This window comes from Pristiophorus japonicus, chromosome 1 (assembly GCF_044704955.1).
Source record: "Pristiophorus japonicus isolate sPriJap1 chromosome 1, sPriJap1.hap1, whole genome shotgun sequence".
Taxonomy (NCBI): Eukaryota; Metazoa; Chordata; class Chondrichthyes; family Pristiophoridae; genus Pristiophorus; species Pristiophorus japonicus.
The window spans coordinates 16,355,136-16,378,715 of record NC_091977.1 but is presented as its reverse complement, the minus strand read 5'-3'; the positions used below and the strand labels follow the sequence as shown (position 1 = coordinate 16,378,715).

General features: G+C 47.2%; 1 protein-coding gene across 2 annotated transcripts in view; it reads right to left on the bottom strand.

Annotated features, from left to right (window-relative positions):
* Positions 1-23,580, bottom strand: part of LOC139262635 (G protein-coupled receptor kinase 6-like) — a 188,113-nt gene that overhangs the window by 58,867 nt on the left and 105,666 nt on the right. For both annotated transcript variants that reach the window (XM_070877790.1, XM_070877798.1), the window contains 3 exons: positions 17,982-18,094; positions 7,914-7,991; positions 4,487-4,587 (listed from right to left, as the gene is read on the bottom strand). In XM_070877790.1, coding sequence (XP_070733891.1) covers positions 4,487-4,587; positions 7,914-7,991; positions 17,982-18,094 — 292 coding nt within the window. The remainder of the gene's footprint in view (positions 1-4,486; positions 4,588-7,913; positions 7,992-17,981; positions 18,095-23,580) is intronic.

Genomic DNA, 23,580 nt, shown 5'->3' with positions numbered 1-23,580 from the left:
CACCCCAAAGGGCTGTGGATGCTGAATCGTTGAGTATATTCAAGGCTGGGATCGATATATTTTTGGATATTAAGGTAATCGAGGAACATGGGGATCGGACAGGACAGTGCAGTTGAGGTCGAAGACCATGATCTCATTGAATAGCTGAGCAGGCTCGAGGGGGCGTATGGCCTACTCCTGCTCCTGTTTCTTATGTTATGAAAAACATCAAAAAGGTACTTGAGCCCGTTGCCTTTCCCCCGGGGAGTGAATGGAACCGAGCCAACAGGGCTGCGATTGACTGCTGACGGTAGCCAGCGGCCCAGAGAGGGACTGCAGCCCTGCTAACTGCTCACTTAGACTTCAGCATCGACTGGAGCCATCGTAGTACCCATCCGACCCATGGGATTGCCAGCACTCTGAGCTTCCTAACCCTCACCCCACTCCGCCCCAATCTCCACCTCCAACGGCTTGCCCCAAAGAGCTCAACTCAACCCCCTCCATGAACTAAAAAGAAAATGGGGGAATAAGGCAAGCCACACCGGTAAAGATCGTGTCTAGTTATTGTTTTGATGTTAATACATTGTTAAAAATGCAGACTGTAGATATGTTCTCTGTGTAGTCACTGAATAGTTGCATAAGATGGAGACTTGTTTACCTGATGTACTATCAATAAGGTTTACACTGTTATCATCTGAATGGTGACAGATTAGGAAAAGGGGAGGTGCAACGAGACCTGGGTGTCATGGTACGTCAGTCTTTGAAGGTTGGCATGCAGGTACAGCAGGCGGTTAAGAAAGCAAATGGCATGTTGGCCTTCATAGCAAGGGGATTTGAGTACAGGGGCAGGGAGGTGTTGCTACAGTTGTACAGGGCCTTGGTGAGGCCACACCTGGAGTATTGTCTACAGTTTTGGTCTCCTAACTTGAGGAAGGACATTTTTGCTATTGAGTGAGTGCAGCGAAGGTTCACCAGACTGATTCCCGGGATGGCGGGACTGACATATCAAGAAAGACTGGATCAACTGGGCTTGTATTCACTGGAGTTCAGAAGAATGAGAGGGGATCTCATAGAAACGTTTAAAATTCTGACGGGTTTAGACAGGTTAGATGCAGGAAGAATGTTCCCAATGTTGGGGAAGTACAGAACCAGGGGTCATAGTCTAAGGATAAGGGGTAAGCCATTTAGGACCGAGATGAGGAGAAACTTCTTCACCCAGAGAGTGGTGAACCTGTGGAATTCTCTACCACAGAAAGTTGTTGAGGCCAATTCACTAAATATATTCAAAAAGGAGTTGGATGTAGTCCTTACTACTAGGGGGATCAAGGGGTTATGGTGAGAAAGCAGGAATGGGGTACTGAAGTTGCATGTTCAGCCATGAACTCATTGAATGGCGGTGCAGGCTCGAAGGGCCGAATGGCCTACTCCTGCACCTATTTTCTATGTTTCTATGTAATATACTATGCTGGCACCACTAGGGGGTGCAACTGGTGGAGACCGGGGTTTCCTGCCCTTGCGGCAGGGGCTGTATAAAAGGGGAGCCACCATACGGCTGCCTCACTCTGGAGTTACGAATAAAGGACCAAGATCACTACAGTTTGAGTACAACACATTGCCTCGTGGAGTCATTCATAGGTACATTACAGACATAACACAATTAATCCACCTTCCTGGCACTTCAGTTATGTGGAGAGACTGGAGACTGGGATTGTTCTCAGAGCGGAGAAGATTAAGGGGCGATTTAATAGAGGTGTTCAAAATTTTGAAGGGCTTTAAAAAAAGCATACAGGATTCTGGGCTTTGTAAATAGAGACAGAATACAACAGCAAAGGAAGTTATGCCAAAATGTATAAATTATTGGTTGGACCTCAGCCGGAGTTTTGTGTCCAATTCTGGTCACCACAATTTAGGAAAGATACTGGAATGGTACCAGGGATGAAGAACCTGGAGAAACTGGAGTTGTTCTACTTCGAGCAGAGAAGGTTAAGGGGAGATTTAGAAATATAGAAATTTACAGCGCAGGAGGCCGCCATTTCGGCCCATCGTGTCCGTGCCGGCCGACAAAGAGCTGTACGGCCCTCGGTCACCAGCCCTAAAGTTTACAGATAAACCTATCATCATCATCATCGAAATGAGGATGACTTGCTTCCACTCCAAAAAACAAAGGACAAGTTCACAGGTGTTTCAATGAAGAACCCGAACTACATCCTGAAGGGTGGAAGATGCCTGTGCGTGGATTTTAACATGGAGTGGCCATTGCACACCAGCCACCACACGGGCTTGACAGAGCTAGGTCTTGGTCCAGTGGCAAGGATTACCCCAGACTCACTCTGCTACACGGATCCCTGCGCTCGCTGACCCACATTGGCTCCCAGTCTCCAACAGCACGCAATTTCTCATCCTTGTGCCCAAATCCCTTCATGACTTCCCTCTCCCTACCTCTGTAACCTCTGTCCGACAACTCTGGCCTCGAGAACCTTCCTTAAAGCCCGTCCACCTGCTTCTCCATGTACAAGAATCTCCTTAAAATGAACCACTACTTTTCAGCTTGGTGTCCCCTCTTGATATCTCCCCTGTGGTTTGGTGACTCTCTGGATCATGAGGCCTGGGAGATACCCTGATGCTGACCCCTAAAAACAGATGATCTGCTGAATATTTCGTTACTGTGCACAAATTGGCCTCCGCATTTGCTACAATTACAACAGTGACTACGCTTCAGAAAGGAGGATTTAATAGACTGTAAAGCGCTTTGGGACGTCTTGAGGCCATGAAAGGCACTATACAAATGCAAGTGTGTCTTTTTGAAAAAATCTCAATGTGGTTTGTGGGATCTTGCTGTGTGCAAATTGGCTGGCCAAGTCAACCTTTATTTTTTCTCTTTTGTTTTCCCGCCCAATGCGAGTAGGAATGATGTCAGGGCTGACAGGCGGCAATCAAAATTGGTGGTGCGGAGGGGAACAAGTCGCCGGCCCACAGAAACGGCCCCCCGGTAAGGTAAGTAAGGATTTAGAGTGGGGGGGGGGTGGGCGGGGAAGGAGTCAGCAAGTCTGGGATCGGGTTGGGGGAAGCCCGGGTCAGATAAGGCCCAAGATATAAGGGTTGTGAATTTGTGGAACTCGCTGCCTCAGAGAGCTGTGGAAGCTGGGACATTAAATAAATTTAAGACAGAAATAGACAGTTTCTTCAATGATAAGGGGTGATGGGGAGGGGGCAGTGAAGTGGAGCCGAGTCCATGATCGGATCAGCCATGATCATATTGAATGGCGGAGCAGGCTCGAGGGGCCCTATGGCCTACTCCTGCTCCTATTTCTTATGTTCCTATATCCCTGTGGGGCCAGGAGAAGCAAGAATGCCTTCGTGGCCCACGAGGAACATCTAAAAAGATTATCTTCTGTACCGGCCCATGATATTTTAATGATCTATGTACATGTACCATCAAGTCTCTTAGGATATCCGCTGTTTTTAGCATTGCACATGCAAAGAAAAGGGCATTGTTCGACTCCAGCATTCAGTGCTGATCAAATCCACGACGACATCACCAATTAGATCACCGATATGCCAAATGATCTAGAACTAAATCAAGAGGAGCTGGCAGAGGTTCTTCAACGATTGCCTGATGAATGCAGGACTTTGACCTCTTTGGAGGTGATATTCCAATGAAAGTGCTTCTCGGGTGGATGTGGAACATCCCAAGGCACTATTTCCCTGGTGTCCTGGTCAATATTTATCCCTCGCTAAAACAGATCATCTGGTTACTTATCTCATTGCTGTTGATGGGAGCTTGATGTGTGCAAATTGGCTGCCGCATTTGCTCCGTTACAACAGTGACTACTGTCTTGCGGTCATGAAAGATGCTATAGAAATGCAAGTCTCTCTCTTGGTCGAAGAGTAGGGGTGGGAGGAGGAGGATTCCTAAAAGAGGGAACTTCAAGTGCAGCAGTAAATAAGAAAAGTTTGAGTTTAAGTGCCTGTTAAATATGGAAGTCTGCGCTTGCTGTTGTCTTCAGTGAAGAACTGCGAGGGGGAGGTTTGGCGGAAGTGAATGGGCAAAACTGTGGCAAATGGATTTCAGTGTAGGCAAGTGTGAAGTCATCCACGTTGGACCTAAAAAGGATAGAACAGAGTATTTTCTAAATGGAGTAATGCTAAAAACAGATAAACCTATGAACAATGAAGGAAAAGCAAAGAGCATCCGGCCCAAACAGTCCACGACACTTCTTGCACTGCAACATTCTACACTCCTCTGCTCTTCAAAATAGCACCATGGAATCTTTTACATCCATTTGAGAGAGCAGACGGAGCCTTGGTTTAACGTCTCATCCGAAAGATGGCATCTTCAACAGTGCAGCGCTCCCTCAGCACTGCACTGGAGTGTCAGCCTAGATTTGTGCGCAAGCCTCTGGAGTATAATGCTGTTGCAGTGGCTGCCGTTAATTATTTTTTAAAATATTTACAAAATCTCCAATCATTTACTCAAACGCAATGCAGGTAGAGAATCGTGACTTACTTTGCACACTCTGTAAAGAGTTCTTTGCAAGGACTCTGCTCCAGTTTCTCCTTACATTGCATCACCGTGTCCACGGGTACTTCAGGTAAATGGGCCGCGGACTGAAAATACAAAACACCAGCATTACATGGACAATTACTCAACAACAAGCTGGCATTGCCACAGCGCCTTTAATGTAGTGAAACGCCCCGAGGCGCGTCACAGGGACATCAAACAAAATGCGACACTGAGCAACATAATGGCTCTGAAATCCCGGCCTCCTCCGGTCCGTACGGAGTGTGCACAGACCCGGGAAGGCATCACAAAAGCCAGTTTTCGGCGTGCAATGCGCATGCACCGAAAACTGATTTGGCAATTTTCTGGCTTGACAGATCGCACGCATCTCAGCAGCCAAAACATTTCCACAGCAGGGATTGCGTTATTTGCTCATCTCTTGACCTGCGAATGTCCTTAAAACTCTTGCGCCTGGTAAAATTAGGTGCATAACCAGTGTAAGAGTTTTAAAACATATCTAAAACATAAAAATAAAATTTTAAAATACATATGTTAAAAACCCTGCCCACTCAGGTAATTTTACATTTCTGTCAACTTTAATTTCTATAATGTATTTATGTGAGGTGTTTTTTTTAAATGTTTTATGTAGTGTTTGGGAGTGTTTTTCCCATTCATAGTAATAGGAGTTTCAGACTTATGAAATTCCTATTACGATGAATGAGAAAATACTTTACCGTGATTGGGTGTCCAGGCCCACATGACTCCTATGGATGTCCCAACGTGAATGCACTCTATTGCGCAGGAAGAGGACGCCTCGAGTCCAGGATCTCTGGTGAGCGTTTGACCGAAAGGTAATGTGCGCGTCTTTTCTCCTATTTTTACTCCAATGCCCGCGGGAAGAAACAACCGGGATTTCAGGGCCAATGAGATATTTGGACAGGCGGCAAAAAGAGGTGGGTGTTAAGGAACGTCGAAGGAGGAGAGAGAGGTAAAGAGGCGGAGAGGTTTAGGGAGGGAGTTCCAGAGCAGCTGAAAGCACGGCCACCGATGGTGGGGTACCGGTGAAAACCGCGGATGCAGCAAGGGGTCAGAATTGGAGGACGCCAAGATTTTGGAGGGTTGTGGGGCTGGAGGAGATTACAGGACATAGGGAACGGGCGAAGACCATGGAGGGATTTGAAAATACGGATGAGAATTTTTAAAATCGAGGCATTGCCGGACCGGAAGCCAATGCTGGTCAGCGAGCACAGGGGTGATGGGTGAGCGGGACTTGATGAGAGTTAGGACACGAGCAGCTGGAGGGGGTTTGGATGAGCTCAATTTTAGAGGGTGCAAGGAAGGAGGCCAGTCAGGAGGTCTATCTGACTCTACAGTCCCCCACATCATACTGATGCTGTCCCCTCCATAGCTGCGCTGCCCTGATGGCTCAACGGGTTAACTCAATGTCGCTGACATATACAAATCGGCAGGAATCTGGGTCCAATTCCCGGGTCTGTGCTGAGTTAGCTGCAGTGGCAGTGGAGAAGGCAAGTTGGGAATCAGCAATGTCAGAAAGGCAACAGGGAGCCAGCCCTGTGTGACATCTCAAGATCCGCTCAGCATCTTCAAGATGGCAAAGCCTGAACTGGAGCCTCACCGTAATGAAGAAAGTTCCGGAAAAGCCATTTTACACAGGATAAACGGCACAGAAACAGGCCATTCGGCTCAACCAGACCATGCCGACGTTTATGCTCCACTCGAGCCTCCTCCCGTCTTCCCTCATCCAAATCTGTCTGCATAATCCTCTATTCCCTTTATGGTTTTTTTTAAACCTTACCAAAATGTAAGACTTGCCACTAGGGGGCACACCTGTGGGAGACCCAAGGGTCACCTGGGCAAGCAGGTATAAAAGGTGATTCACCATGCTGCTTCCCCACTCTGTAGTCTGAATAAAGAGACCAAGGTCACAACAGTTTGAGCTTACAATACAGTCCTGTGGATTTATTCTGAACAGAACACTCTTCTCCCTCACATGCTTGTCTAGCCTCCCCTTAAATGCATCTATACTATTCGCTTCAACCACTCCCTGCGATAGTGGGATCCCCATTCTCACCACTGCATTCAACTCCTTCATCGTACATGCCCATCCAGACGTGGGCAGAAGAAGATCTGGATCATTCGCCCTCAGACTCTGGTCCTGCCTGTGCTAATGCCTCAACACTGGGGAGAAAAAACAAGAGCAGAACTGCTCACGATAGATACAGATGAGGCACCTACAGTCACCATAGGCAGTCCTGTTCTAAATAACCCCCACTTGTTTCAGTTAATTGTCAACGGCCCATCCTAGTTAATCTACCTAGGGGAATTCCTCTCACCTAACCCACCAATCACAGCCAGCTCTCTCTTTTAAAAAAAAAAATGCCTGTGCCTTCACAAGTCCATTCTACAAAGAAAGCTTTAATTGATACTACCGTGGGTAGGACGTGGGTTCAAGTCCCACTCCAGAGATCGGACAGAGCACAATCCAAGCTGACTCGCGCAGTGCGGTGCTGAGGGAGTGCTGCACTGTTGGAGGTGCCGTCTTTTAGATGAGACGTTAAACCGAGGTCCCCGTCTGCCCTCTCAGGTGGATGTCAAAGATTCCACGGCACTATTAAGAGCAGGGGAGTTTAATCCCTCAACCAACATCACAAACAGATGATCTGTTCAGTTACGTCACGCCTATTTGTGGGACCGTGTGTGAAGATTGGCTTCCTATATTAGCACTTTACAGCCAATAAAGTACTTTTGGAGTGTAGTCACTGTTGTAATGTGGGAAACGTGGCAGCCAATTTGCACACACAGCAAGCTCCCACAAACAGCGATGTGATAACGGCCTGATCGTCTGTTTTAGTGATGTTGATTGAGGGATAAATATTGACCCAGGACACCAGGGAATACTCCCCTACTCCTCTTCGAAATAGTGCCATGGGATCTTTTACATCCACCAGAGAACAGAAACGGGGCCTTGGTTTAACGTCTCATTTGAAAGACGGCACCTCCGACAGTGCAGCACTCCCTCAGCACTGCACTGGGAGTGTCAGCCTAGACTTTTGCCTCTGGAGTGGGCCTTGAATCCACAACCTTCTGACCCAGGGCCGTGAGTGCGACCCACGGAGCCACAGCTGACTAGTATTTAAAAATTGAGGTTCGTATAAAGACTGCTGACTCGAGCAAATAACAGGAGGCTGGAACCATACTCCGTCATATACTCAACACCTCCGGGAAGGGGGCGGGAGAACAGGAAAGGGGGAGCAACGTAAAGGAAAACTGGCTAGTAAAGGAGAAGGGAAAGCAATTAATCACATTTTCGGATGCATTTTTAAATCTCAAAAGCGAGAATTAGAAAATTTCACAAATAGAATTTCTTCATAATTTAAGAAAGCCTAGATTGTGGATAAGCTACAAAACGTACCCCATTGTTGAAATAGGTCTCTAAAAGCTGGAGTCCGCAATCCCTCCGGTTCTCATCAGAAGCCACTTCATAATCGACCTGGAAACAAACAATCACACCAATGTCAGCAACACAGTGGACCACGGTAAAGGACTGGAAAAGTCTAGTGCACCCATATTGGCTTCATCAAATGTGACTTAGCGAGGAATTCAATAGCATCCTTTTGGGATCAGGTACTGCGCTACAAGTGTAGAGAAATAGAGGGACCTTGGAGTGCATGTCCACAGATCCCCGACGGTAGCAGGCCAGGTAGATGAGGTGGATAAGGCGGCAGGCGAAATGCTTGTATTCTATGCCTTGGCTAATAAAGGCAAGAGCAGGGGAGGTTATGCTGGAACCGTACAAAACACTAGTTAGGCCACAGCTGCAGTACTGCGTGCAGATCTGGTCACCATACAACAGGAAAGGTGTGATTGCACTAGAGAGGGTATAGAGGAGATTTATGAGGATGTTGCCTGGACTGGAGAATTTTAGCTGTGAGAAAAGATTGGATAGGCTGGGGGTTGTTTTCTTTGGAACAGAGGAGACTGAGAGGAGATTTGATTGAGGTGTATAAAATTATGAGGGCAAGATAGGACGGACCTATTTCCCTTAGCAGAAGGGTCAACAACCAGGGGGCACAGATTTAAAGTAGTTGGTAGAAAGATTAGAGGAAAGTTGAGAAATGCTTTCAACCAGAGGGTTGTGGGGGTCTGGAACTCACTGAGTGAAAGGGTGGTAGAGGCAGAAACCCTCACCACATTTAAAAAGTGTCGTAACCGACAGACCAAGAGCTGGAAAGTGGGATTAGGCTGGATAGCTCTTGATCGTCCGGTGCGGACACGATGGGCCGAATGGCCTCCTCTTGCGTCATACATTTTTAGGATTCTATGCCTTTTGTTTGTTCCAAGCATTCGTTTCACCTTATTTCATTTTTATCGTGGTGGAGGAGATGTGTTATGCAGAGGAACAGAAAGAAGATTTGAGAGTCACCTCACGATGCTCTCGGGGAAACTCAAAGACCTGAAAAGTTCCAGGAACAATTGGGCACCAAAAGGAAAGGAGGTGGGGTGAGGGGAATAGGAATGTAGAAGTGTCTCCTGAAATGCAGTCCAGTGGGCAATGCCATGAGGTGCCACAGCGCAATTAAATCAATTTAACCGGTTATCAGAATTGGAAAGGTTGGCAAGACTTGCATTTATATAGCGCCTTTCACAACCACCAGACATGTCAAAGTGCTTTACTGCCAAAGAAGAACGCTTTGGAGTGTAGTCACTGCTGTAATGTGGGAAACGCGGCAGCCAACTTGCGCACAGCAAGCTCCCACAAACAGCAACGTGATCATGACCAGATAATCCATTTTTGTTACGTTGATTGAGGGATAAATATTGGTCAGGGCACCAGGGATAACTCTCCTGCAACAGGGTTTAAAGTAAGTACAGGGGCAGGGAAAGGGGGAGAAGAGGGGAGGAAAGAACAAAAGGGAAGGTGGGCTGTGATAGGGTAGAAAGCAGGAGAGATTAAAAGACAAAAAGGGGCAATGATGCAAGGCAAAAGTGGGATGATCATGGGACAAGTAAAAGAAAGAAAAGATGGTTCTCAAGGAGCTGTAAATGTCAACAGCAGAATCATTACCAGCAAGCACCTGCTGTCCGAAATAATGGGAGCCGTCGTTACAATCTGAAGTTGAACTCAATGTTGAGTCCAGAAGGTTGTCTATTCAAAAGTTGAGGTGCTGTTCCTCGAGCTTCCCTCGAACAGCGTAGGAGGCCGAGGACAGAGGTATGGAGGAGAGTGCACAGGCACTTTTACCTATTTACTGACACTGAAGGATCAAACCTCTGGAGTGCTGATACTGGGCAGGTGAAGGGTCGCTCAGGGAGTCAGGCCTCACCCGTGGGAGTGGCCTACCAATCCAGAGAAAAATATTCAGTTAAAAACCCCAGCAGCTTCGACGGGCCAAAGAGTCTTTTTATTTCTCATGAGAACATAAGAAATAGGAGCAGGAGTGGGCCATTTGGGCACTAAAGCCCGCTCCGCCATTCAATGAGATCGTGGCTGATCATCTCCCTTTCTGCTTTGCTGTTAATCTATTTTAAATCCTCCGTACTCTAGTGTGAAGCATCGTACAGCCAAGTCACACTAGGGGTACGGTAGCCAAGTGAACATGTTCCCGGACAACTAATCCAGATGCCTGGACTAATGAACCGAGACAGGAGTTCAAATCTCACCACAGCAGCTGGGGAAATTAAATTCAAAATAATGAAATAAAATCTAGAATACAGTAATCATCATCATAGGCAGTCCCTCGAAATTGCTTTCACTCAAAGTGAGTTCTCAGGTGACTGAACAATCCAATACAGGAACCACAGTCTGTCACAGGTGGGACAGACAGTGGTTGAAGGAAAGGGTGGGTGGGGAGTCTGGTTTGCCGCTCGCTCCTTCCGCTGCCTGCACTTGGTTGTTTCTGCATGTTCTCGGCAACGAGACTCGAGGTGCTCAGCGCCCTCCCGGATGCTCTTCCTCTACTGAGGGCGGCCTTTGGGCAGGAATTCCCACATGTCGGTGGGGTTGTTGCACTTTATCAAGGAGGCTTTGAGGGTGTCCTTGAAGCGTTTCCTCTGCCCACCTGGGGCTCGCTTGCCTTGTAAGAGTTCCGAGTAGAGCGCTTGATTTGGGAGTCTCGTGTCGGGCATGCAGACATTGTGGCCCGCCCAATGGAGCTGGTCGAGTGTGGTCAGTGCTTCGATGCTGGCCTGGTCGAGGACGCTAATGTTGTTTTGCGTCTGTCCCCCCAGGGGATTTGTACATAAGAATTAGGAACAGAAGTAGGCCATCTAGCCCCTCGAGCCTGCTCCACACCATTCAACAAGATCATGGCTGATCTGGCCGTGGACTCAGCCCTTGTAAGATCTTGCGGGGATAGCGTGACTAATGAACCTACGAATTACATAAAAGATGGATTCCATGGTTATAGCAACAGTACACTGTTTATCGGAAACGATAGCATAGTGGTAGTAGTAATTGAGTCCTGGACTAATAATCCAGAGACAGGAGCTTAAATCCCACTGCAGCAGCTGGGGGAATTTAAATTCAGTTGATGCTTTTTATTCAAGATTTATTTCTAATATCAGTCATGGTGAACATAAAACTGCTGGATTTTTGTAAAAACCCATCTGGTTCACTAATGTCCTTTAGGGAGGGAAATCTGCCGTCCTGACCTGGTCTGGCCTATATGTGACTCCAGACCCACAGCAATGTAATTCACTTTTAACTGACCCTGAAATGGCCTCAAAAGCCACTCACAGTTGTATTCAAGAAGGGCAATTGGAGCAATAAATGCTGGGCATGTCGGCGACATCCAAATCCCGTGAATGAATAAAAACAATTACATCACATCGCAACGGGTTCAACAAAGAGTCACCAGGGTGATTCCAGATCTTGAAAGGACCGAGTGATGAAGAAAGGCTCAAGAAACTAAACTCATTTCTGCCGGAGTAAAGAAAACAAAGGGGAGGCACGATGCAGGACTTGAAATATCGACAGGTTGAAGTAAACAAGCCAGTGATAAGGAGCAGGAGCCCGAGGAAACCTCGCCCTCCCTATCCCAAGGGACAAGACCACCTGTAACACAGCCCGTTGGTCAGTTAACTCAGAGGACAGGGCACCAAACCTGGTCCATAAGCCTGTCTATCCACTGCTTTAAACCAGCAGAGAAGCCACTTACTGTGTCGAATCATAGAATGGTTACAGCACAGGAGGAGGCAATTCAGCCCATCGAGCCCGTGCCGGCTCTCTGCACGAGCACTTCACAGCTTGCCCCACTCCCTCACCAATATCCCCATAGCTCTGCAAATTTTTTTCCCCCCCTTCAGCTACTTAGCCAATTTCCTTTGGAAAGCCGTGATCGAGTCTGCCTCCACCGCCCTTTCGGGCAGTGCGTTCCAGATCTTAACCACTCATTGCGTAAAAAAAAGGTTTCCCCTCATGTCGCCTTTGGTTCTTCTGCCAATCGCCTTAAATCTGTGCCTCTGGTTCGCGACCCTTCCGCCAATAAATGCAAGGTTTAAACCCAATCCATTACCCAACAGTTGATTGCATTCAGATTTTATGAATGATGAAATATAGATGATCGCCTAATCACTGCTCTCTCTGCAATTTGCTTCAGCACAATTAATTTAGTTGAGTAATTATCCTCCACCCTCCTCAATAAAAGGACACATTTGAGGATCGAGAAACAGCCTTCACTTTGCTTTTCTGACCATCTCTGTCAAGTCAACCAAACAGCCTTGGCTCAGTGAGTCAGAATGTTGTGGGTTCAAGTCCCACTACAGAGACTCGGGCACAAATTCCAGGCCGACACTCAGTGCAGTATTGAAGGAGCGCTGCACTGTCGGAGGTGTCGTCTATCGGAGGAGACGTTAGACCCAGGCCCCGTCTGCCCTCTCAGGTGAGCATAAATGATCCCACAGCATCTTTGAAGAGCAAGGGAAATCCCCCCGGCGTCCTGGCTAACAATATCCCTCTCCGCCCCTTAAAACCTATCTCTTTGACCAAGATTTTGATCACCTGTCCCAATGTCGCCTTACATGGCTCGATGTCAAATTTTGTTCGATATCGCTCCTGTGAAACGCCTTGGGACATTTACTATGTCAAAGACATTAAGTTGTTGTTGATTCTACCGGATAGAAGGCATTTCTTTACATAGCATCAACGGAGATGACTTGCTTCCACACCAAAAGGGATGAATTTGCAGATGTTTCAATGGAAGACCCGATATTCCAGTCCTGAGGGGGTAGAAGATGCCTGTGCGTGGATTTTTTTAACGTGTGGTGACCGTTGCACATCAGCCACCACACGGGCTTGACCGAGCTAGGTCTTTATCCAGTGGCAAGGATTAACCAGGAGGACTGGAGACCGGCTCTATAGCAAGTCACCGGGGACTGATGAGATGACCGCATTTGCGAGAAGTAGCTGGGAAAATGCCAAGTGCTTCCCATCAGATGCATCAACAGCAGCAAGTCGTGAATTAACAAAATGCCAGTTCATCAAGCCCCGTGCCCCGCTTCAACAGATCGTGTACAATCCACTTGATCATGGCTTCTGCCCAGCCCTCTCCAACTTCCAGAGCAAGTTTGAAAAATTATTCATTGCGTTAAAAATTTCTTCTCCCCCCTCCTCCTGCCAACCCCCGCAAAAGTCAAATAAAACTCCAGTGCATCTTTCCAGCCTTACAACCTTGCCATGTAATGTCCACGATTCTGGCATCACACCATAAAATTAGCACTTTTCCGTACTAAACTCATTTACATCCCGGCGTCGTGCCTCCATGGGACCTCTGACTTTGACCCTGCTCTCCCTGCTTTGGTCTCCAACCTAGTCCCTGCTACCAGGAGATAAGTAACCAGGCCGATGTGACCCGCGCTTTTCCATGTCCATTTGCGTGCGCACGTTGGCTGCCACTCCGGACCCGAGCCAGTCAATTCTTTCCCCCACCGCCCACCAATTCCTTTTCTCTCTATCCCTCCCTGACTGCGCTCTCCTGTCATCATGCCTCCTTTCATCGCTGCCCTCTCGGATACGCTGCCCTCTCGGATACGCTGCCCCAATCCTTCATTGCTCTTCGACCTTCCTACTCTCCTGCTGCCATCCCAGGCTTGACTCCCTCCGAGATAAACCTGCATTTTCCCTCCTCTTGTCTCTCTGTTTCCTACGGAGGGCCCATCGAGGCACTCAACACTGCCTCCTTCACGAGCAGCAACCCCAACTGTCCCATCCTGCTCCATCACCGACCTTCCCGCCCAGCGCGCTCACTGGGGGCTAATCTCTTCAATCTCCCCCTTATCGAACACATCCCCTCCAGCACTGACCCTGTGGACACTGGCAGTGGGTCAGCCATCACCGACTCTCTCCGCATCTCCCTCCAGAATGTCCGTTCACTTGCGAACAAGGCCCTTGCCACACAGGAGCTTATCGTGAGTGATCGCATCGACATCACGGCCCTGACAGAAACCTGGCTGAGGGGCAATGACACCTTACCCTTAAATATAGCCTCCCCACCCGGCTGTACCTTCCAGAATTGCCCCACTCAGACCACCGTGGTGACGGTGTGGTTCTCATCACCAAATCACACCTTGCTGTCCCCTTACTCCTCCAGCACTTTCTCCTCCTTTGAGAAACTTACCTTGTTCCACCCCTCTCGCCTCTCATTTTCAATTCTCGTTCTCCACCGCCCATCCAAAGACCATAAAGTGGTATTACCGAGATATCTTCACTGCTTTCCTCCCTCAGCCTCTGCACCGAGCAACTTCTCATCCTCGGCGATTTCAACCTCCATCTAAATTAATCATGCTCCCTCTCCTCGGAGTTCACTAGCCTCCTACCCTCCCTTAATTTCACCCTCCATGTAAACTCTCCAGCCAATATTCACGGCCACCCCCTCGATCTTGCCATCTCTCGTGGCCTCGCTACTCCCATCGTGTCCATCGCAGACAAGACCACTTCCTCGTATCGCTCTCCGCCCACATCTCCCTTCTCCTCCCCACAACTCTACCTCCTCCTGTGCGTGCCCTGGAAAAAGCTCACCCCCAACTGCACTGATCAACTCAAAACTGTCCAGCCTTTGACCCTCCATTCACCACGACATTTCTGCAGCTACCGATCTGCTGAATCACACCCTCACCACCACCTTTGATGTCCTAGTCCCTGTTAAAACAATTACTCTCTCTCACCCTGGCCATTGCCTCTGGTACGGCCCTCAACTTCGCTCTCAAGTCCAAGGGACGCAGACTTGTTCAGCCATTCACTGCCAGATCTGGCTGGACTACAAGAAGCATTATCAAGTGCTGCTCTCGTCTGCCAAAATTGCTCACTATTGCAGAATCATTCTGGAATGCAAAGATAAACTCCGGCTTCTATTCTCCACAGCTCACCGTCTCCCCAGTCTCCACCCACACTTCCAACAATAAGTGTGAGGAGCTCATGGACTTCTCTAAGATTGTGACCATTTGTTCGGCTGCCTTTTCCCTTCCTTCTCCTCGCCCACCGGACCAAACTTCCTCTAAGGATCCCCCTGACATCATTCTCCAGTTTCTCTCCGATCTTCCCTCATGACCTTTCCAAGCTCATCCTGTCCATGAGACCCACTTGTCCCTTGGCGACATCAACCGAAAACAGTTTCCACATGTACGCTGATGACACCCAGCTCCAACTCACTGCCACTTCTCTCGACCCCGCCACAGTCTCTAAATTGTCAGACTGCTTGTCCGACATCCAGTTCTGGATGAGCAGAAATTTGAGACAATTAAATATTGGGAAAAATCGAAGCCATTGTTTTCGATCCCCGCCACAATATTCGCTCCCTCGCTGACTCCAACCCTCTCCCTAACATCTGTTGGAGGCTGAACCAGACTGTTGGCAACCATACCCGTGCCATAACTAAGATCGCCTTTTTCCACCTCCATAACATCGCCCATCCCTGCCCTTGCCTCAGCTCATCCGCTGCTGAAACCCTCACCCATGCCTTTGTTACCTCGAGACTTAACTACTCCAACGCACTCCTGGCTGATATCCCACATTCTGCCCTACATAAACTAGAGGTCATCCAAAACTCGACTGTTTGTGTCCGAACTCTCACCGAGTTTTGCTCACCCATCACCCCTGTGCTCGCTGACCGATACTGGCTCCCGGTTAAGCAATGTCTCGATTTCAAAATTCTCATCCTAGTTTTCAAATTGTCTCGCCTCTCCCCATCTCTAATCTCCTCCAGCCCCACAACTCCACCCCAACCATGGGATATCTGCACTCCTAATTCTGCCCTCTTGAGCATTCCTGATTTAAATCGTTCAACCATTGGTAGCTGTGCCTTCTGTTGCCGAGGTCCTAAGCTCTGGAACTGCCTGCATAAACCTTTCCGCCACTCTACCTCTTTATCCTCCTTTAAGATGCTCCTTAAAACCTACATCTTTGGCCAAGCTTTAGGTAACCTGCCCTAATTTCTCCTTGTGTGGCTCGGTGTCAAATTTATTGTCACAACACTCGAGTGACGCGCCTTGGGGACGTTTTACTACATTAAAGGCGTTATATAAATACAAGTTGTTACAGTAACCAAATGTTTTCCCCCCCTCACACAAATGGTAGTGGAAATCTAGAACCCTCTCCCACAAAAGGCTGTAAATGCTGGGGGCAAGGGGGTTCAATTGAAATTTTAAAGACAGTGATCGAAAGATTTGTATTTACAGGGCGAGAAAGTTGGATTTCAAACCAGTGTCCCAAGCTTAAACAAAGGAGACTACAAAGGTATGAAGGCAGAGTTGGCTAAAGTGGACTGGGAAAATAGATTAAAGTATGGGACGGTTGATGAGCAGTGGCAGACATTTAAGCAGATATTCCATAACTCGCAACAAAAATATATCCCAATGAGAAGGAAAGACTAAGAGAAAGGATAACCATCCGTGGCTAACTAAGGAAATAAGGGATGATATAAAATTGAAAACAAGGGCATACAATATGGCCAAGACTAATGGGAGGCCAGAGGATTGGGAAAACTTTAAAAGCCAACAAAGAATGACTAAAAAAAAAAAATGAGAGAGAGAAGATGATGAAATTTGGCAGATGGAGTACAATGTGGGAAAATGTGAGGTTATCCACTTTGGCAGAAATAATAGAAAAGCAAATTATAATTTAAATGGAGAAAGATTGCAAAGTAGAGAGAGACCTGGGAATCCTTGTGCGTGAAACACAAAAAGTTAGTATGCAGGTACAACAAGTAATCAGAAAGACAAATGGAATGTTGGCCTTTATTGCAAGGGGGATAGAGTATAAAAGCAGAGAGTCCTGCTACAACTGTACAGGGTATTGGTGAGGCTTCACCTGGAGTACTGCGTACAGTTTTGGTCTCCGTATTTAAGGAAGGATATACTTGCATTGGATGCTGTTGGAGAAGGTTCACTAGGTTGATTCCAGAGATGAGGGGGTTGACTTATGAAGATAAGTTGAGTAGGTTGGGCCTATACACATTGGAGTTCAGAAGAATGAGAGGTGATCTTATCGAAACTTATAAGATAATGAGGGGGCTAGACAAGGTGGATGCAGAGGAGGATATTGTCACTTATAGGGGAAACTAAAACTAGGGGATATAGTCTCAGAATAAGGGACCGCCCATTTAAAACTGAGGAGGAGGAGGAATGTCTTCTCAGAGGGTTATAAATCTCTAATTCTCTGCCCCAGAGAGCTGTGGAGGCTGGGTCATTGAATATATTTAAGGCAGAGAGAGACAGATTTTTGAGCGATAAGGGAATAAAGGGTTATGGGGAGCGGGCAGGGAAGTGGAGCGGAGTCCATGATCAGATCAGCCATGATCTTATTGAATGGCAGAGCAGGCTCGAGGGGCCAGGTGGATTACTCCTGCTGCTATGATGCAGCTGCAAGGAGGCACAGCATTAACTGCTTTAGTTCAGAGTCTATGCAGCCTGGACACTGGAACTTCAGCAAAGCATACAGTCAGCTGTAGAATACATTTTATGCCACTTTTACTGCAACTGTGACCAGCAACATAATTACACCTTTAACCTGATCTTGGGTTCCTATTCCCTAAAAATGCTTCTTTGGGCCATGATTGGTTTTGGTGTGTTCAGTAGATCTTTACTGAAAAACCTTTAACATAAGTGGGCTAGTAGGATCAGAAAACACAAATTTAAATTTAGTGAAAAGTAAACGCAAGGCACCTTCTTTACTCATCAATATTACCCCACATGGCAGATTATCTCAGACAGTGGGGACATATTCAAGATACATATGGATGAGGAAGACCATCTCTGCACCCCTGCTCTCCATTCCTGGGGATTTCCTTGTGTCATTTCTGGGTCCGTCTGTGGACTAATGGATAGCGACCGAACGCTATGATTAGTCAACAACCTCATTACCGTTGTATTGTGACTACCAGGATGGTTAGAAGGTGCACCTGATGGACCTCAGTCTTTTTTAAAAAAAAATCTAGCCATTCCTATGTTGCTACTTGGGCGTAAAGTGCCAGTTAAAGTAAAAGCTTACCACCGCGTCCAGGAATTCGATACATCGCCTCAGTTCTAATCGGGTCTCACAGAACTGCCTGAAAAGATGCCGTCCAATTGGCTGCTTCTCGCAGAGGTTGCTGTAATCCCTCTCTGAAAACAGAACAACATCATCATTCAACTCCAGAGCTCACGGTACCAGAAGCAGGAGCCCACAACTTACAAGTCAGACAATCGTAGAAATTTACAGCACGGAAGGAGGCCATTTCAGCCCATCGTGTCCATGCCGGCCGACCAAGAGCTACCCAGTCGAATCCCACTTTCCAGCTCGAGGTCCATAGCCCTGCAGGTTACGGCACTTCAGGTGCACATCCAGGTTGTTAAGTATGGAAGAACTCCACAAGACTGAGTACTGTGAGCTGAAACTGATGTGACCTTAGTCTCTTTAATATAACTCGAGTGCCTAAATAGCATGGCAGACAACCTTTTATACTCCCTTGCATGAGGTGTGCAGGTGACCCTTGGGCCTCCAACAGTTGCACCCTCTGGTGGCAAGTCTGAGTTACAATGTTTACATACATAACAGGTACTTTTTAAATGTGGTGAGGGTTTCTGCCTCTACCACCCTTTCAGGCAGTGAGTTCCAGACCCCCAGCACCCTCTGGGTGAAAGATTTTTCCTCAAATCCCCTCTGAACCTCCTCCCCCCAATTACTTTAAATCTATGCCCCCTGGTTGTTGATCCCTCTAAGGGAAACAGATCCTTCCTATCCACTCTATCCAGGCCCCTCCATTTTATATACCTCAATCAAGTCTCCCCTCAGCCTCCTGTGTTCCAAAGAAAACAACTCCAGCCCTATCCAATCTTTCCTCGTAGCTAAAATTCTCCAGTCCAAGCAACATCCTCTTCAAATCTAAAGACATACTTAACAATGTTTACTTTTTTTTTTGGGGGGGTGGGGGGCGCGGCCTGGTTAAGGGGCCGTGTAGCCCATTTATAGTGTCACGCATGCGCAGTGTTTAACATGGTCCTGGGCTGGGAGGGATCGGCGGAGAGCTACACAGCCTTAGCGGGAACGTTGATGGTTAATGCTTAGAGGATAATGGTTATCCATAAAATGCATTTGGATTTTCAAAAGCCGAAATCTCCAGAAACAAAGCTTCTTGGGAGATAAAAAAATTCATGGAATTAATGGCAAATTCTGGAGCAGAAATTTAGTATCTTCAATCCTGGTCCAATGCTTGACCAATAAAGATAGATAGATTTGGATTTATATATTGCCTTTCACAACCACCGGACGTCTCAAAGCATTTTACAGCCAACTGTGAAGGCTGGGTCATTGAATATATTTAAGGCGGAGACAGACAGATTTTTGAGTGATAAAGGAGTAAAGGGGAGTAAAGATAAGGGGAGCGGGCAGGGAAATGGAGCTGAGTCCATGATCTAATCAGCCATGTTCTTACTGAATGGCGGAGCAGGCTCGAGGCCTACTCCTGCTCCTATTTCTTATGTTCTTACGTAACTAAGTGTTTTTGGAGTGTAGTCACTGTAGCAATGTGGGATTCCCTTCCTCCCTCGCCCAGATCCTTTAAGAATCGAGTCACAGAAGGAAAGACTGGGTAGATACCAACTTAAAAATGAAATCTGGAACTCTCTCCTTCAAAAAGCTGTTGAAAATTGAAAATTTCAAAACGGAGATTGATAGACTGGTGTTGGGCAAGGATATTGAGCGTTATCGAACCAAGTCGGGTAAATTGAGTTAAGGTGCAGAACAGCCAAGATCTAATTGGATGGTGTAACAGGCTCGAAGGGCTGAATGGCCTCCTCTTGTTGCTGTGATACTGAAGCGATATAAAGTCAACCACTCAGGCATGACCCATGGCCTTTATTGCAAAGGGGATGGAGTATAAAAGCAGGAAGTCTTGCTACAGCTATATAAGGTATTGGTGAGGCCACACCTGGAATACTGCGTGCAGTTTTGGTTTCCATATTTGCGAAAGGATATACTTGCTTTGGAGGCGGTTCAGAGAAGGCTCACTTGGTTGATTCTGGGGAGGAGGTGGTTGACTTATGAGGAAAGGTTGAGTCGGTTGGGCCTCTACTCATTGGAATTCAGAAGAATGAGAGGTGAGCTGAGTCCATGATCAGATCAGCCATGATCTCATTGAATGGCAGAGCAGGCTCGAGGGGCTGTATGGCCTACTCCTGCTCCTATTTCTTATGTTCTTTCCAGTGCTGGTCAACCAGTTGTGCAGTTCCCAACATATTCTCTTTAATTATTTAGTATTTGTTCTCTGGTTGTGGCGGATGCTGACCATCTTCCTTCGTTGTAACTTCAGCCAATGGAGTAATTTCCCTTTCATCCCCATTGACCCCAGTTTTGAGAGGACCCCTTGGTGCTATATTTGAAGTCTTCAACGCCAAGAGCGCCTACTCTCACCTCTCCACGGGCATTCAGCTCTTGCATCCATGTCTGGATCCAGGCTGTGATGAGGTCCCAACTTTCTCTGTCTCCCCGATGGTCTCAATATTGATCCAAGCGCTCTTCTCAACTATTGGAATTCTCTGCCCCAGAGGGCTGTGGATGCGAAGACTCTGAATATATTCAAGGTTGAGACAGATTTTGGGAGTCTCGGGGAAATCAAGGGATTCTTAACCGATAAGAGAACAATCTTAATAAGGGAATACAGGGTTTTGGGGAGCGGGCAGGGAAGTGGACCCGAGTCCATGATCGGATCAGCCATGATCATATTAAATGGAGGAGCAGACTCGAGGGGCCATAGGGCCTACTCCTATTTCTTATATTCTTACGCTCTTTATACTAGATGCGCTGTCGCCTTCAAGGAATCCTTCCAACAAAGCTTCTTGTGCAGAAATTGGACAAACTTGGGCTCTGCCAAAAGCCAGGTCCCATACTGCGAGATGTTGCAACTTCTTGAGTGTTTGTTGACCTCAGCTTTGAACCCATGACTGCACCAACTGCACTCTCCTATACAGCTGCCAAGAAAAAGGTTGCTGGAGAGCACCGACTCGTCCAACTCCAGAGAGCACAAACATTTAGGCTAATTACTCACAGTGCAGTACTGAGGGAGTGCTGTGCTGTCAGAGGTGCCGTCTTTTGGACGAGACGTTAAACCGAGGCCCCATCTGCTCCTCTCATGCGGTCGTAAAACATCCCATGGGCACTATTTCAAAGAGCAGGGGAGTTTACGCCGGTATCCTGGCCAATATTTATCCCTCAAGTCACTAAAAACACATTATCTGGTCATCGTCACATTGCTGTTCATGGGAGCTTGCTGTGCACCCCACAGTTTACAACAGTGACTACAATTCAAAAAGTACTTGTGGCTGTAAAGAGCTTGGAGACATCCAGAGGTCATGAAAGGCACTATATAAATGCAAGTCTTTGTTTTTTTTCCCTCATTTACAAGAGAGACACTCAGAAGCCTAACTCTCCTTTTTATAGTTAAATACCTCCTTCAATTCTAATTCGTTTAGAAGGTTGTGTATACTCTATTATTTTTTTCCCCTACTCATTCTCAGAAGGTGGGCATCGCTGGAAAGGCTGTCCCTCGTTGCCCCGAGATGGTGGTGGTGAGGTGGATCTTCTCGAACCACTGGTAGAGGTTTTGCTATAATGGAGGGGCCTGCTAGGCTGCTTCAGAGGGTAATTAAGAGTCAGTAGCAGTGTAGGACTGGAGTCAGAGGCCAGACCGGGTAAGGACAGCAAGTTTCCTTACCTAAAAGGGCATTAGTGAACCCTGCATTTTTATGACAGACAGCTTTATGGTCAAGATTTTTTTTTTTTAAATTGTATAAAAATCAAATTCAGAAGCCGTCATGTTGAGATTCACAAGAACATAATAGGAGCAGGAATAGGCCATTTGGCCCCTCGAGTCTACTTCACCATTCAAAAAGATCATGGCCGATCTGATCATGGGCTCAGCTCCACTTCCCTGCCCGCTCCCCATAACCCTTTGACACCCTTATCGTTCAAAAATCTGTCTATCCCCATCATAAATATATTCAATGACCCAGCCGCCACAGAATTCCAAACTTTCACGACCCTCTGGGCGAAGAAATTCCTCCTCTTTTAAATGGGCAACCCTTTATTCTCAAAATGTGGCCCATAGTTCTAGATTCCACGAGGGGAAACATCCTCTCCGCATCCACCCTGTTAAGCCCCCTCAGAATCCCACGTTTCAATAAGATCACACCTCACTCCTGCAACCTCCAACGAGTACAGGCCCAACCTGCTCAAGCCTTCCCCCAAAGACCGAAGACCTCTTGTTCTGAAACAGGTCCTTTTCAGAATGGCAGGCAGTGACCAGTGGGGTACCGCAAGGTTCAGTGCTGGGACCCCAGCTATTTACAATAGACATTAATGAGTTAGACAAAGGAATTAAATGTAATATCCAAGTTTGCAGACGACACTAAGTTGGGTGGCAGTGTGAGCTGCGAGGAGGATGCTATGAGGCTGCAGAGTAACTTGGATAGGTTAGGTGAGTGGGCAAATGCATGGCAGATGTAGTATAATGTGGATAAATGTGAGGTTATCCACTTTGGTGGCAAAAACACAAAGGCAGATTATCCGAATGGTGACAGATTAGGAAAAGGGGAGATGCAACGAGACCTGGGTGTCATGGTACATCAGTCATTGAAAGTTGGCATGCAGGTACAGCAGGCGGTGAAGGAGGCAAATGGCATGTTGGCCTTCATAGCGAGAGGATTTGAGTATAGGTGCAGGGAGGTTTTACTGCAGTTTGTACAGGGCCTTAGTGAGGCCTCACCTGGAATAGTGTGTTCAGTTTTGGTCTCCTAAGCTGAGAAAGGATGTTCTTGCTATTGAGCGAGTGCAGCGAAGGTTCACCACACTGATTCCTGGGATGGCAGGATTGACATATGAGGAGAGACTGGATCGACTGGGCCTTTATACACTGGAGTTTAGAAGGATGAAAGGGGATCTCGTAGAAACATATAAAATTCTGACGGGACTGGACAGGTTAGATGCGGGAAGAATGTTCCCGATGTTGGGGAAGCCATTTAGGACTGAGATGACAAGAAACTTCTTCACTCAGAGTTGTTAACCTGTGGAATTCCCTACCGCAGAGAGCTGTTGATGCCAGTTCATTGGATATATTCAAGAGGGAGTTAGATATGGCCCTTACGGCTCAAGGGATCAAGGGGTATGGAGAGAAAGCAGGAAAGGGGTACTGAGGTGAATGATCAGCCATGATCTTATTGAATGGTGGTGCAGGCTCGAAGGGCCGAATGGCCTACTCCTGCATCTATTTTCTATGTTTCTATGTTTCTCTAGATTCTTAGGCTGCTTAGCTCTTCGTTGGCCGGTGCGGACACGATGGACCGAAATGGCCTCCTTCCGTGCTGTAAATTTCTATGATTCTACGATTAGGCCAGGCCTCTGGACTATTGTGCAGCAACATAACCACTACACTACCGCACCACAACATTGCCAGTTCTAGTCTCTTCACCTATTGAGGTATTTAGGGCCAAGAAAAGACTGAGTGAAGGGCGATTAGATCAGTACCTTGTTTAGAAGCCCTTAACTTTGGACAGCAAGGCTCAGGGAACTGGGTCCCTTTTACTCCAGAAAAGCAGAGAATTGCAAAGGAGAGACT